General features: G+C 32.6%; 1 protein-coding gene across 3 annotated transcripts; it reads right to left on the reverse strand.

The window, feature by feature from the left end:
- Positions 1-2,729: 2,729 nt before the first annotated feature.
- Positions 2,730-14,311, reverse strand: LOC148603327 (uncharacterized). 3 transcript variants are annotated; one of them, XR_015916320.1, is made up of 6 exons: positions 8,723-14,309; positions 6,861-7,015; positions 5,946-6,291; positions 5,442-5,536; positions 3,926-4,823; positions 2,730-2,893 (listed from the first exon to the last, which is right to left on the reverse strand). XR_015916320.1 is itself a non-coding variant. In XM_088551572.1 (6 exons), the coding sequence occupies exons 2-6, from the start codon at positions 6,913-6,915 to the stop codon at positions 2,743-2,745; spliced, it is 657 nt and encodes a 218-aa protein (XP_088407698.1). In that variant the 5' UTR covers positions 6,916-7,015; positions 8,723-14,311; the 3' UTR covers positions 2,730-2,742. The 3 variants fall into 3 exon arrangements, 2 of the variants coding, with proteins under 2 accessions (XP_088407698.1, XP_088407697.1); XM_088551572.1 differs by having other exon boundaries at positions 4,796-4,823; positions 5,442-5,537; positions 5,965-6,291; positions 8,723-14,311; XM_088551571.1 differs by having other exon boundaries at positions 4,796-4,823.
- Between the last annotated feature and the right edge of the window lie 110 nt (positions 14,312-14,421).

The raw sequence follows: 14,421 nt of genomic DNA on the forward strand, positions 1-14,421 counted from the left end.
CCTTTGATTACCGCTATAATCTTGGTTCCCTTCATTATTCTTTCTAAACATTTTTTTTTTCGTTTTCATTAGAAAAAAAGTCTTTGTTAAGCAGTTTGTTGTTCAACTTATTTTTAAAGCCACTCGTATTGAAAGTGCCTAAAATTTTCCTCATGGGCTTTGTTTCATTCTGTGATCTGTAAGTTCCGTTGTATTTCAAATACAAATATATCAATCATATATATTGCTAATATCGATATGCCGTACACTTTTTTGTTTCATGGCGTAACCTTTCATCAGCAGCATTAATTAGCATTAAATATATAGAACTATCTCGACTGCACACATATTATCTGTATACTAAAAGTACTCATAACCAAAACTATAAAAATAGGAAGCCAGATTCAGCACAGAGAGATTATACCATGTGTAATACACAGCATAAAGCCTCATTGTTTCCGGAAGTTTGACATTTGTAATACTGCAAATTTTGGTAAACCATTCTAAAATTGATTATTCAAAATTATATTTGTTAAGTCTTTCAATGTCCTAAAACATTAGCTATTATACATTACAATACGTGGATAAGCTGTTCTGTACTAACTAACATCGTGGCTTAAGTTAAAACTTGAGCTTAATCTTACGAGGAGGAAGACCTGGCAAGCGATAGCTATGTTTTTATCAGCGATATTGTTTTTTAACTTGAAAGTCAGGCGACTCTTCAAGCTGTAAAAACTGCAATTTAAAATTCATTTTGTGGGGAAAAATATGCAATTTACTTGAGAAATCGTGCATTTTTAGCAGAAATTAATGTTTCCTTTAAAATTAGGTCAGCTTTATGAATACTCAAAATTTGAAATAAAAAATCGCAAACTACAAATTTAAGGTCTTGGATTCCTCGCCTTCATTAAAACCTTCATAAGTGAAACTTGACCATCTAATGAACTAGTGTATTTATTAAAGAAGTAATTAAAGGAACAATAATTCGCGCGGCAATCTGGCGGACAGGTTTACCGTTCCCGATTACCTGATGGTACATTATATTTTTGTGGGAGTTCTTATTGCTAGTGCTTTAGATTTTTGCGTGACGTCTTGTTTCTGTTTTTTTTTTTCAGGTTTTATACGAAATATATTTTATTCGGTTTGCTTAATTGAGTATGCAAATCATCTTTGTTTCATGCGTTTTTACGTTTAGGCCAAGATTTTGGATTTTGTCGTTTTTGAAGCATCCTGCTGCTGACGCTTGGGTATTTTTTACTGATGTTATCGCAAATTTTTTGTGGGTAGATGCGATGATATAGACTCAGCCGCTGAACATAGGATCAAATTGCTTATGCCGTGAAATAAGAAAAATGAACAAATTCATAGTCCATTATCAGCCCATATTTCACAAATCCCACTGTAATGTCTGCGACTTATTTGTTTAAATACATTATTCAATTGTGATATATCGCCAGCTACATATACTTGTAGAATCCAACAACAACGATGCTTTGAATGATCAGTACCAATTGCGCTATCTTGGTTCATTTCCTGATTAGCAGCCTTTCTTAAGTAAGTGCAAAAAGACTATGAGGATAACAAGGGGCCGGATACCTTAACCCTGGTACGACGACTAGACCATGAACATTGTCCAACACAATAAATAACCCAATCGGCAAACAAACTCGAGAATACAGAAACAAAAAGAAAATGAGTAAGGACCAAGTGCTCCTAGCTTAAGTATCCCCTTGTTTTTATCAAAACACATAGAATTGTTTATATGATGTCACATTCGTGTTACCATGAACAAGCAAATAATGAAGGGAGTTAAGATTCTAGCGGAAATCAAAAGCATATAATCCAGGGAAAAAGACTAGACAGGAAAAACAAACACAACAAAGAACATAAAATAACCAAAATAATATGTACAAAGCAAACAAATTTAATGAGCAAATTGGACTCCACTAAAAACTTGGAGCATACTACGACACTGTGGATAAACATGTTCCAGCGATAGAGACGCCCACACCATAAAAAAATAATAACAATTATTTGGAGTGATGACTTGAGCCTCGTTACAAAACTTTGTATCGGTAGATATTATATATCAGACGATCTCTTATAGTAGGTTTAGATATGAAATGGACCTCTCAGTGATTGCAGTACCCCCATTCTCAAAGAACAGGATATCGTTTCCGTTGTGCACCTGGTTCAAGCTCCAAGTTGAAGCTGGGTTGTTTATTTACTTTTGTTTCTTTGTACGTGTTGTTTTGATGTTCGTTGTTTTGTATGTTTTCCTTGTCTTTATATTTATTTTCCACTCTAATCTTGGGTCCTTGATATGATTGCTCTTAAGTTCTTTAAAAAACGTCGTCCAATGATGGATTTTCCAATGGGAAGACGTCGTCTATTTAAATCTATTAAAAAAATATCCTAGGAAGGACCTGGTCATTTATTCCCTTGATTCATGTAATCTGCATTATAAGAATAAAGAAACGTACCGGCAAACAAACTGATACACCAATATCCTGTTGGAATACCAACAGTCTACTACATTGGACAAATAGGTTAAAACATCCCAATTATTTTTTGTATTAAGAAAATGAAAATTTCTACCAAGCACCATACATTTATCTCTGGATGTTGAGATTGAATCTGAATCTTTCCATTGAATGATGTTGCTGAGTTAAAATTTCAAAGCGGATATTAATATGTATTATGAGGTTTTGAAAATCGTAGTTATTGAATAGCGCATGATAATCAATATATTTATAACAAGTATTATTTATTATCCATGATTTGACTATTAGCAAATGCCTTGCTATCTTTAATGTCTATATAATCATGTGACTCTTGATACTCATGAACACTTTCCAGTCCACGGTACCTAATATAGCCATCAGATTTGTTCCGAGTATTTACTGACTGATATCTATAAATAAAAAAGATACTTTAAAAATAATAAGCACGAAAAACAAACCAAACAAAAACAAACAAAGCAACAAAAATCAAGAAAAGTGATATTCGAAGCCGAAATATTTACGTACAGGTAATTAAGCCAAACAAGTGTGAAGAGTTTATCGAAGAAGTACAGAGATAGTAAAAATATGATGACTACTGAAGTCAACAATAAAACGTAGTCCATTCAATATTTCGTAGAAAGGTTTAGCTACAATTGATAATATAAAACAATAAATATTAACATCAAACAACAACTAATGGTAAACGACACTAACTCATTTCTTGACATTATCTAAAGGTTCACGAAAGAGGATGTCTTATAAATTTAAAATCAACGCCAAGAATTGCAATTTTCCGTTGTCTTTTGATAGATGTTTCTGCCTATTGTATGGATTATTATTCGTTCTATTGTGTTTGGTTATATCGATATACTCCTCGAGTTTCCTTTTCATTAATAGAATAATCGGACAACTAACTTGACGAACAGACGTAATATGAAAAGTAATAAAAAGACAATCCAGTTATCTTTCTTTTCACAGAAATGTCCTGAAATAGACCTAGCTTCTAGATTAGGATACGAACCTTCTTCACAAGTCCCATATTTTCACTCCATTAATTCCCCTTTCGTTAGTTTTTTTCAAAACGAGTTAGTTTGCAGATTGCGTAAATTCCGAGGACAATGCAAAACATACGAATGATCTGTGATATGCATGCAATAGTAGGGTTCAAATTTTGGTGAATGGTAAGAAGGGATAAAATCGTGAATGAGTTTGATTTTTCTCAGAAATTTGTTTACAGCAAACAACTTTTTCAGAAGAGAAAGGGCTAACACCAACTATTTAGGCTTTATTTCTAATTACTTTCCCACAAATCTTACGAATGATTTGCAGTGGTATTTAAGGGTTGGGATTAATTTTAAAAGAAATTGACCAAGTCGTAAATGTACCTTAATTTGGGAGGGATGGGGAGGTTTTATTTTAAAAAAATTATTTAGGCTTGTCACCTGGTTGGTGCCTCTCTTTTCTAATGGATTCCATTCAAATCATGCTGTATATTTAATAGTATTAAATACTATTATTAAATATAAATTGTATTTATTCATAAAATTAATAACGAAGTTACAGTATGCATTGGTTTGAGGGTGTTGAAATTTTTTGCTTTACTATATTCCGACACATTTTTTACATTCTAACTTGTATCTACATTATTTAAATGTTTTTTTTTTTCAGTTGTATATTTCGTCAAATAAGCTGAGACGTCTTAAACATTTGAAAATAAACTGTAAATCCATTATAAACTATAAATCCATTATTTTTATGGCCAACATAATATCATGTTTATAATTAAGAATAAGCCAAACAACTGGCGGGTCAAGAGGTTTACACAAAAGCAAATCCTTTCCCTGGACCAAAATACGCATATAATTCACGTTTACTATACAATGCTAAACAACAAATTCTTAAATTTCTTTGTTCAAACTTAAAGTATTCCTTGTTTGAGTTTTAACTGTTACAATGTATAACAACACTTTGAGATAAGGGAGATAACCATAATTTAAAATACTGACTTTTCTGAGATTCATTCGTTCAGTAAGAAAGTTAGGTACGTATGTTAATTATCCGATCATCTCTATTAGGTATTGGAATGCTATATTGGCCCCAGCGCCACAAAAGTAAAAAGAAATACTTCAGTCTGAGAATATTTTTAACTTCCATGGTAATTCTAATTAACGCCTTTGATATAGATGACGACACGAACAGTTAAGAATTTTCTCACACTTTCTGGTTAAGAATTTTTTCAGGTTTTGTGGCGCTAGAGCCAGATATTGGGAAGTTTACAGTAAAGTACCTTGAATAAATAAGTACATACTTACCTGTTTTCAACTTTGAGCAATTTTATTTCTGCAATAAGACAATTTCTTTTTCCAAAAAAAAATCTCAACATACCATTGAATAAAATACCTTTTTATTTGGTGTATTGCAGCAAAAATTTAATGAGATTACTTAGCTGTATGTATAACCATAGCATTCGGTCTCAGAATAAGAAAAAAAAAACAGTCAAAAAGAAATCGTATGAAGCAATTATGGTATTTTTTAAAAATAAAATTAGGATCACGTCAACCCTTATCTTGACATTGAAATTAACAAAAGAGGGAAAACATTAAATTTAACGTTTTGACAGTTTTTCGATAGCCACTTTGATTTTTCTATTGCCTATGACCATATTCCTCTCACCCAATAAGTAAAGAATTTTGCTTTCAACTCATTTACTTTTCTGACACTTGCAACCATAACACCACTTATTTTATAATGCTTAACAGCTTATACAACCACTACTGGGACAAATGTTATATTGCCAAAAGAATTTAGTCTCCATGAACTGATTGACCACTATAAGTGTCCATTTCCAATTCGACATACAACCTCCATATGCCCGGTAATACTCAAATATTTCATATAAAAATAATTTAAGACAAGTTTTGTTTATGTGATTCTCCACAGTGTTTTATTTCATGTTACCTTTCTTCATGTGTATTATTTGTGTCGTCCCGATTAATATGGCTAAGACCAAGATGAAACCAAAAACTGCAACTAACACAATAACCGTTGTCATTCCTACCAAAATAATGATTAAAAATACAATAACTTTGATACCATCATTTTAATAATACTCATAAGTAAACCTTTTAAATTTCAGCATTAATGGAATATGGTATACAAAGAAGGAATTTGTTGTTTCACCCCTCCTGCTGTTTGTATTATTGTTTTACTCTCACTAGAAATCCACTTCACTTGGATAATGAAATCTTAACTATGATGTAGCTGATAGATGTCCCATTGGTCTATATTGTTGGACTTATTGAAAGAAGTATTGTCCTATCAGAGAAAGTGGTTTAAACACACATGGATATATATGCATTGGAAATAAGCAGGCTCAGTTATTTTTACCAAATAGATTTATCAGACCCTTACACCTAACTAAATATTCAATGTTTGACAAAAAAAATAAAATAAAAACATATCCCATATGGATACTGCAAACCTGACAAAAGTCTAGTTGGAACAGAAGTAGAAATGTCGTCGTGTACACCGGGTTGTGCAGGGTTGCTTGGCTGTACTTGTTCTCCAGGCTTTCCGGGTTGTCCTGGATTTCCGGGTTGTCCTGGTTTTCCGGGTTGTCCTGGTTTTCCTGGCTGACCCGGTAGGTTATAGTGACCAACTTGTATTCTATCGGGACTTGTATACATTCTAGGATCTTTTGGCTTATCAGAACTGACGTATGCTCCAGGATCATGAACGTTGATAGTACCGTGCCGCCCGTCCAGTCTAGATGATTTTGTCTCTTCTTCAGACTGAACATATGGAAAGACTGCCAAGAAAATACATTTAAATTGTTCTCAAATAAAGTTTTTGTAACAGCATTAGACCACATCGCGCACACTGGAATCATTTAAAACATACATTAGTGCAGGTAAGTCGTTGAAAATAAGTGTGAAAAGGAGATTATCGCACTTCACATTGAAATGTCATCCTTTATGTGTGTTTTTTTTTTATTTTTTGTTTTGCTCATGCATCATCAAAATAGGAAAATGGACCATATAATAAGATCTGTTACTTGTCGACATTGTGTGTCTATCTTCCTGTTGACGGCTTTTTATCATCATTATTTTCATATATTTACAAAAAATCATAAATGCTTTTAATCATAAAATCTTATGGTGACATAATTAATTAGAGGAAATTAAACGTTCGCTTAATACAAAATTGATTATACTTGTTTTTTAACCAATTATAATACCATATAAGTTCATTGTCTGTTGTATATTTTCTACAGGAAAGATTTTTCTTATAGATATTATAGTACATGTTAATTCGATAATTTTTTTTTCATTTTGGCGTGAAGCACCGTACAATATACTGTTATAACTCCGTACTCACCATATATAACTGTTAAAATAGCTACCCAGCTGTTAACTTTCCAGACCTTCCACATCTTGTTTCATAAATTGTTCATTTCCAAAAAAAGTAAATGAATATTTTCCTGCTGACGTCGACCAATATTTAGATATATATCTACATATATATATGTATATCTGTAAAAGCACAACAAAACAAAATTTAAACTGAAATTTTGTAATCTTTATTCGAGAAGTAATTGATGGAATAAAATAACAGTTTAAGAACAACCATTTGTGCAAATGTATATTTACCTTCTACATTCAAACGTCCGTTTATGTTTATCAGAACAACGCAATGAGCTTCGCGGTTTCTAATTTGTAACACCTTGTAATTATGTCCACACCATAGTTAGCAGAGGTTATACATTAGGGATGTTAAATGCATTGAATCAGGCAAAAGGTACTATGAAAGTAAAATTGTCAATTGAACATATTCGAAGGTATCACTATTCCCGGTTTAAAAGAGTTATCAAGGAAAACAAGATTCTAACGGAAATCAAAAGAATGTACTTCAGGGACAAAGACCAGACATGGAAACTAGACACGCACAGTAAAGAAAATAAAATTACCAAAAAATACGTACAAAGCAACAAAAGTAAATGAACAATAAAGACTCTATCAAAATCTAGGATTATGGACTACGTGAGCCGGTAGGGTGGGCATTCTCTGCTTTTCTAGAAACATCCACCGATTGCTCATAAAAAGTCAAATCCGGGGTAGACAAAAGAGAATATGAAAACTAGAACACAGTGAACAAATTGGTGCTCATGACGCAAATGGATACACTGTAACAATCCACGAGTTCATGATGAGTTTAAAACTACTGTAGTGCTGAATTCAATCTTGTAGCAACATAACCGTGTTACAGTAACCTAATTGTAAGGAATCTATCGCGGTTAAAAAAAAGTCATAGTTACGGCAATCTCTGGCATAACGTATAAGTTGTGATATTAGAACTCTATACGCAGATGCTGAAGAAATGTTGCCACAGAAGAAAAGAAATCTGGCATTACAGAATGAATAGTCACCGCGTTTGTCGAATAGTTTCGTCAATAGTTTTCCTTCACCGTCCATCTCTAAGTGTAGGTCAAGGTATGAATCTGCATTCACAGTGTCTAATGTCAAGAACTCCACGGTACCTTTTTCGCCCTTTTCGAAATACAATGTTGATATAAAATCAGCTATAAAATCAGCTTTGTAAAAATGAAGGAAAAGGTCAGCAATTGGAACATTGGAATTCCAATGTTTTTTTTTGAAAACGCGTCCACCATAATGGACAAATATAATGTCGATAAAAAATCAAACATTTTGAAAACATCTTCCTAGGTATATTTCAAAGATTATTTGGAATAGTTTTTTTCTTACAAAGTATGAAGAATCTCTATTAAGTACTACAAGTTCAAGTTAAGTTCATTTTATTCGATCCCCTGATAAAATGTTTCGAATTATTGTATTATGTGCCCTCAATTATATTGTTCCCTATTATATTACCCAAACCTTTTTGAAAAGCCACAGCGAATATCAAATCGTATAATTACTGGATAAATTAAAGTAATCATATTATGTATGAATAATACAGTTTTCATAAGTACTGACAATATAAGATAAAGACGAATATCATATAATAGAATTTACGCAGAAAGCATCGATATATACACTTACGAAAATTAGGAATGTACTAAAACATTGCATACACGAATCAGATTAAATACAACACAAAACATCTTTCGTAAAAGTGTTCACATAATAATTGAGCGTTGTACATTAAAATGTTTGGAGGCATTACTAATCATTGGAAACCGACTCTAGTATAATTTAAAACAACAATTAATAATAACTGACCATAAATAATGGCGGCAATATTCCCAATGTTTTAAGTATCAAAATAACAAGTGTATGAAGTCTGAAGTGGGTTTGATATTAAAAATCCGTTAAAACATATATTGTTATTTGTTTTTACAACGTAAATATTAAGAGGTTTCCGCCCTATTTGTAATGTAATGATGATATGTTACTATTCTTTGTTAAGGTATTATCAAACACGTTACTGTCTGTATATTATTGTTGAATTCAATTGAAACTATTTCTGATCACTTTCAATACATTCTATATTATCAATGGTGACTTGTGAGTCTACATTAAAAAAATCTTCATTACAGTTATTAGTTTTAAATCCACTAATACGTCATTCGAGATGCATTGTGTATACATGTAATGGACTTATACAACATTTGTCATAGTTCAGAGGTCAACCTGTTCTTGATAATTTGTGTTCGGAAAGGTAATGAAATTTAATGATGGATGAGAAAAGATTGTTAAAATCTTCAACTATGATGAAACGTTTTTATCTTTTTCACAGTTGTATTATGCTGTTACATCAGCAATGTTATCTTTATAGGGTCTTAAAGGACTAGAATATTGCCCTATATTTAAATCTTGACATGATGCTTTGTAACAGAATCAGAGTTCGTGCGATGAAGTCGATTGCGCTTTGACAGCTTTGTGTCTTTTTGACTATTACATTAAAGGAAATATAGTTATAACCGTTTTCCGCTTCACAAAACCTAAGCTGCTTTTAAGGCAATACCACCTAATTTGACGGTGCTTAAGTTTTGTGATAGAATTTGTAATTTTACGTTATGATGTATGAGATGTACAGCGGTATCTTGCCATTCTCAAATGAGTTCTATTCTAGTTTTTAGTTATTGGGAATGTTTTAAGTGGATATTTCAGTTTGTCTTTGTGTATATTGAGGTATTTTATGAAGAAAATGTAATGAATCATTGATTGATTGTATGATGGGTTAGTTATTTCAGGTCATTTTTTAAATTGCATTAAAGTGGAGAGTTTTAAAGCATTATAAAACTAGTTTAACCCCACCGCAGAATGCGCCTGTTCAAATTTTATATATTTTACCAACATGAAAGATCTTTGAAGGTTTCAAAACCCTTTGATATCCTTGTTATTTTTAAACGGAACAGGAACATCCTTATCATATTCCATCGTGTATCAAATGTTCACGTTTGTTTGACCAAATATATCATGCTCATTATGAGGGATTACATGTTGATAATGTGTTTTATGTTATATCATAGACCGTGACATTACGCGACGCGAATAGCACTGATGTACCTAATGTACATAATGTTCAATATATTTTGATCTAACATTAAATCGGGTATCAACAGTTAACGTTTTCTTAATCAATATTTCAAAATGCATAGGAGTGTACCACCAACTCATTTTCCCTTCTATATTTTACATAACATCATTCGTTTCCATTCGCCTTGCAAAATAATCCACCTTGTCAACTCATGGGTACAATAAAGTTGATTTGATATAAAATAGTATATTTTGGTAACCTATTGCATACATAAGACTTCTTATTGAATTGCTTCAAAATCCCCTTCACTTGCACAGTTGTATTACATTGACGAAGAAGTAAGATGTTCAGAATCTAGATCGTTCAAAACGGATATGCACCAGCGTGAAACCTTAATTAAAAACAGTAAATACTTTCCTAGGGCGGATCCAGGATTTGAGTTTAGAGGGGGGCGTTAATTGAATTAAATGCCGTGCAAAGCAAGGCAAAAAGTATTATGGTGTGAAAATTGTGGTGATTTTTTTCCTTACCGATTGAGGGGGGAGCGTACGCCCTGTACGCCAGTCCTTGGATCCGCGCCTGCTTTCAGAGATCACCAAACGGACTTAAGCGAGTGTAAGCACTTTTAAGGAAGGCTCCGACAACTAAATTAAAACATCTCCACGGTAACAGAACGATAACGCTGCTTCAGGATAAAACTTAAAAGTGAAAGAACGACGAAAACACTCACTGATGACCAACATTTTTTATTAAAAAGGTAATTGTGCTCGTTTTTTGTAGATAATTATAAACATTTGCATTTTCGGATGGAAACAGATTTCTCTGGATTTTTTTCATTGGTTATGACTTGGTATACTTGTCAAAAACCCTAAAGTGATAACCAAAAATCATATAACATCTTAAATAACATTTTAAGGTGAAAATTATGAAAAGAAAGTTGGGTCACTGGGCAAACAACATTGATCCTATGAAATGGATAAAACCAGAGAATATGAGCAGTGAACATCCTTTCGTTTAAATTTAATGAATATCATTTTAAATACATCCAATAGTAAAAATCGTCGTTTAATGGCGGGGTTATGAATATACTGTCAAACAGTTGTGTAATACAGACATGTATATAGTTGCCTATGAAAAAATTAGAGTAAAGTGAACCCACGAATTTTGTTTGTTCCAATGTAATGTTAATTATAAAGTACATTTGTTTTCTGTAACGAAAGTAGGTGACCTAGAATATATGTTACAAGATTCCTAAGAAATCAACAAAACCATAAGCAGATCAAAGTGTTTGAATTCATTTTTTTTAACTTTTCAGTGCTTCCTTTGTAATTTGTTTTATTCTAACCATTTAACTAATTACAAACCAACATGGACGTCGATATAAACGGACGCACAATGGCAGGTGCTCATTTAAATGGTGATTTTGATGTGTTACCGAAAGTGTTCATCGCCGAAGGAAGTTGAAATAGTGTGATTAAAATTCAATAAAGGGATAAGCCACAATTCGATGAGTATTCACCAGAAAATAGCCCAATGTTTAACGTTTTGACTAAGATAGGCACACCGACCCTTCCCCGCGGTCATGAAAAAGTTCAACAATGGTGATAATGGTAGTAAAAACCAGACTGAATTACAACACTCGCAGATGTTTGTACCGAACCAAGACTTTATTCAAAAATAAGACTCGGAGATTGTAGATCTTCCTTGGGAGATATATATCCAGAAATTGATTGTTTTAACTAAGACATAATAACATACAATAGATGTTCGTTTACTACACGAGCCAAGTCCATTAAAGGGTGCCCATTGGGAAGGCTGTACAACAGAAAAAAAATCAAAGAAGGGTACGTCATATGTGAAATATGTACACGGCTGCTATTTACTTCAGATGTTTCTTTTGGGTGACAATAATAATATAGAAGTGGTTTTCGAAAAGATGACACAAAATCTGCGAGTGATAGTACTTGTAACAGAGCTACAAACTGTCATCTACTTGAGTTACGAGTGACACTTAAGTCAGCTTAAGAGTATGTGAATTGGAAAAGCGTGACTCTGAACACAAAAGCCAGTTAGACAATTTAGGAAAAGAGAATGACTCACTGAAACAAAAACTTTAAGAAACAACGGATATGTTGAATCGACACATCGCTTGTTGTGAAAAAGAATATATTCAGTACGATTTCAATACCAAACCTTTTAATCAAAGGATGAAAGCGATTTAAGAAACAGACTTTTATGAGATACAAACAAAAAATAAAAACTTTCTTTCAGTTCTTTCAGAAATAAATCGCCACAATAAAGTGCTACTGAACTTTCAAAAAAGTCAAAGCGAAACTAAATTAGCGACCCAACTATCATATGAAGAAAACCTTTCCCCAAGCAAAACCTTTATTACGCAGAAAATGAATACTTATAAGTCCGACCAACATAGCGTTAATCAAGTGAATTTACCCGTGTCACCAAACAATGAGAAATGTGTCAGCTGTGTATTTAGTAATGCAAAGAACATGGACACCGCACGTGACTTTAGTGAAAGTACTATAATGTCGAAAACAACATTCGTAAGACCGATCTACACACTGAGCAGCAAGAGAAATCATCCATGACTTGTAGTAATCATAACGATGCAAGCTATGTTATCAACATTGACAAAACACCAAGACAAATTCAGACGGTCTAATGTTCAGGATACCTATTCTGTTACAAGGAAAGCCAATGAGCCTATCTCATCTGATGAGAACATTTTTATCGGGATGAAGAAGCAAATGACAGTTATATTCTATTTGTCAGGAATACACACAAATTGAAGTGTAATTCCTTACACTTTCTCAATTCCATAGATAGTGACCATTCGTGTTTTAGCAAAGGTGACCCTTTACCGCCTGACAATAAATCGGCGGAAATGTAATATTGTATAAAAAGAATTTACAATTCTCAGTACTCTGTATCTCTTATACATTTTAAAAATAGATTTGCCGGTGTTGAGCTGAATAAATGAAACCCACAGGTCACTGTTTATATTTGAAATCTAACTTCCCTCCGATGATTCTACTGAAAATTATTAAGCATTAACACGTTAGATATTCTGTATACATTGTACAGAGATTTTGGTATTGTTATTTTAGGTGGCGATTTTAATGACAGTTGCATAGCTATAGACAAGATTGTATCAAATCATATCAAATCTATAGAATTACAAAGTTTTGTACAAAGGCATAATTTTATGTATCCTGGAGATAGGATTAAGGTTGGTGGGCCTGTATAATCAAATGGTTCTAAGATAATCATATGAAAGCCAATCCTGACAAGTTTCAGGCTACTGCGATCGGCAGAAAGTCTCAAAAAGAGAATATTATTTTTAACTTAGATGGTGATGATATCCTCTGTTAGGATGAAGCAAATCTACTTGGTATAACATGTGATTTGAAATTGAACTTTAATAGCCATACCTCTAATATATGTAAAAAGGAAACACAGCAATTAAATGTATTAAAAAGAATTGGAAATCATCCAAGTAAATTTGGTAAACTTACAATATATTATTCTTTTATACTGACAAATTTCAACTATTGTCTATTAGTATGGCATTGTTGTAATGAAAGCTGTACCAAAAAGTTATAATAATGATCAAAGTACATATGAAGAGTTGTTAATATAGTCTAAGGTGCCATCATTAAGAGTTAGACGATTGAGATTTTTAGCTATACATGTATATACAATAATAAACAAACTTTCTCCTGTATACTTACTTGATATGATAACTGTTAAAGAAAGCTCTTACTCGTTTAGGTATAAAAACTTGGTGAACATAAGTGTAAACACAACCAGGTATGGCCTGCACCCTGTCAGCTATGGGGCAGCTAAACTGTGGAACCAACGTTCAAATGAATTAAGAGGGAACTTGGGCCTTGATCATTTTAAAAGTTTGATAAATAAGTGGGAGGAGAAGGGATGTTCTTGTTCCTTTTGCCAATAGTTTGGCTTACCCAACTCACAATTGTAACATCATCTCCTTAAAATCTTGCAATTTATTATTTTAATATTGCTGGCATGTTAATTTTAATGCTTTTAGCTGCTTATTAACGTCTGCTTTTAATTTTAGTCAGCATTGCTTTTATTATTGTGCTTTTTTATGTGCTTGATTACTTGCATGTTACTTATAATTTGTTTGTCATATTGATTTAAGTGTATGTCTGGATGTTTTATTTATGTTAACTCTTAAAACTCTACAGAGCTTATGTTTATTGTTTGATATAATTCGACTTTAAATAAAGTTTACTTGACTTGTGTTGTGTGTGTGTGTGTGTGTGTGTGTGTGTGTGTGTGTGTGTGTGTGTGTGTGTGTGTGTGTGTGTGTGATGTACAGTATAAGTTGGTAGTTTCTCACATATTTGATCGTTTACTTTGCTGTTTCATCTATATATATATATATATATAT

This window comes from Perna viridis, chromosome 11, assembly GCF_037379345.1.
Source record: "Perna viridis isolate PV_CMFRI_1.1 ecotype Kerala chromosome 11, ASM3737934v1, whole genome shotgun sequence".
In the NCBI taxonomy this organism is placed as follows: Eukaryota; Metazoa; Mollusca; class Bivalvia; order Mytilida; family Mytilidae; genus Perna; species Perna viridis.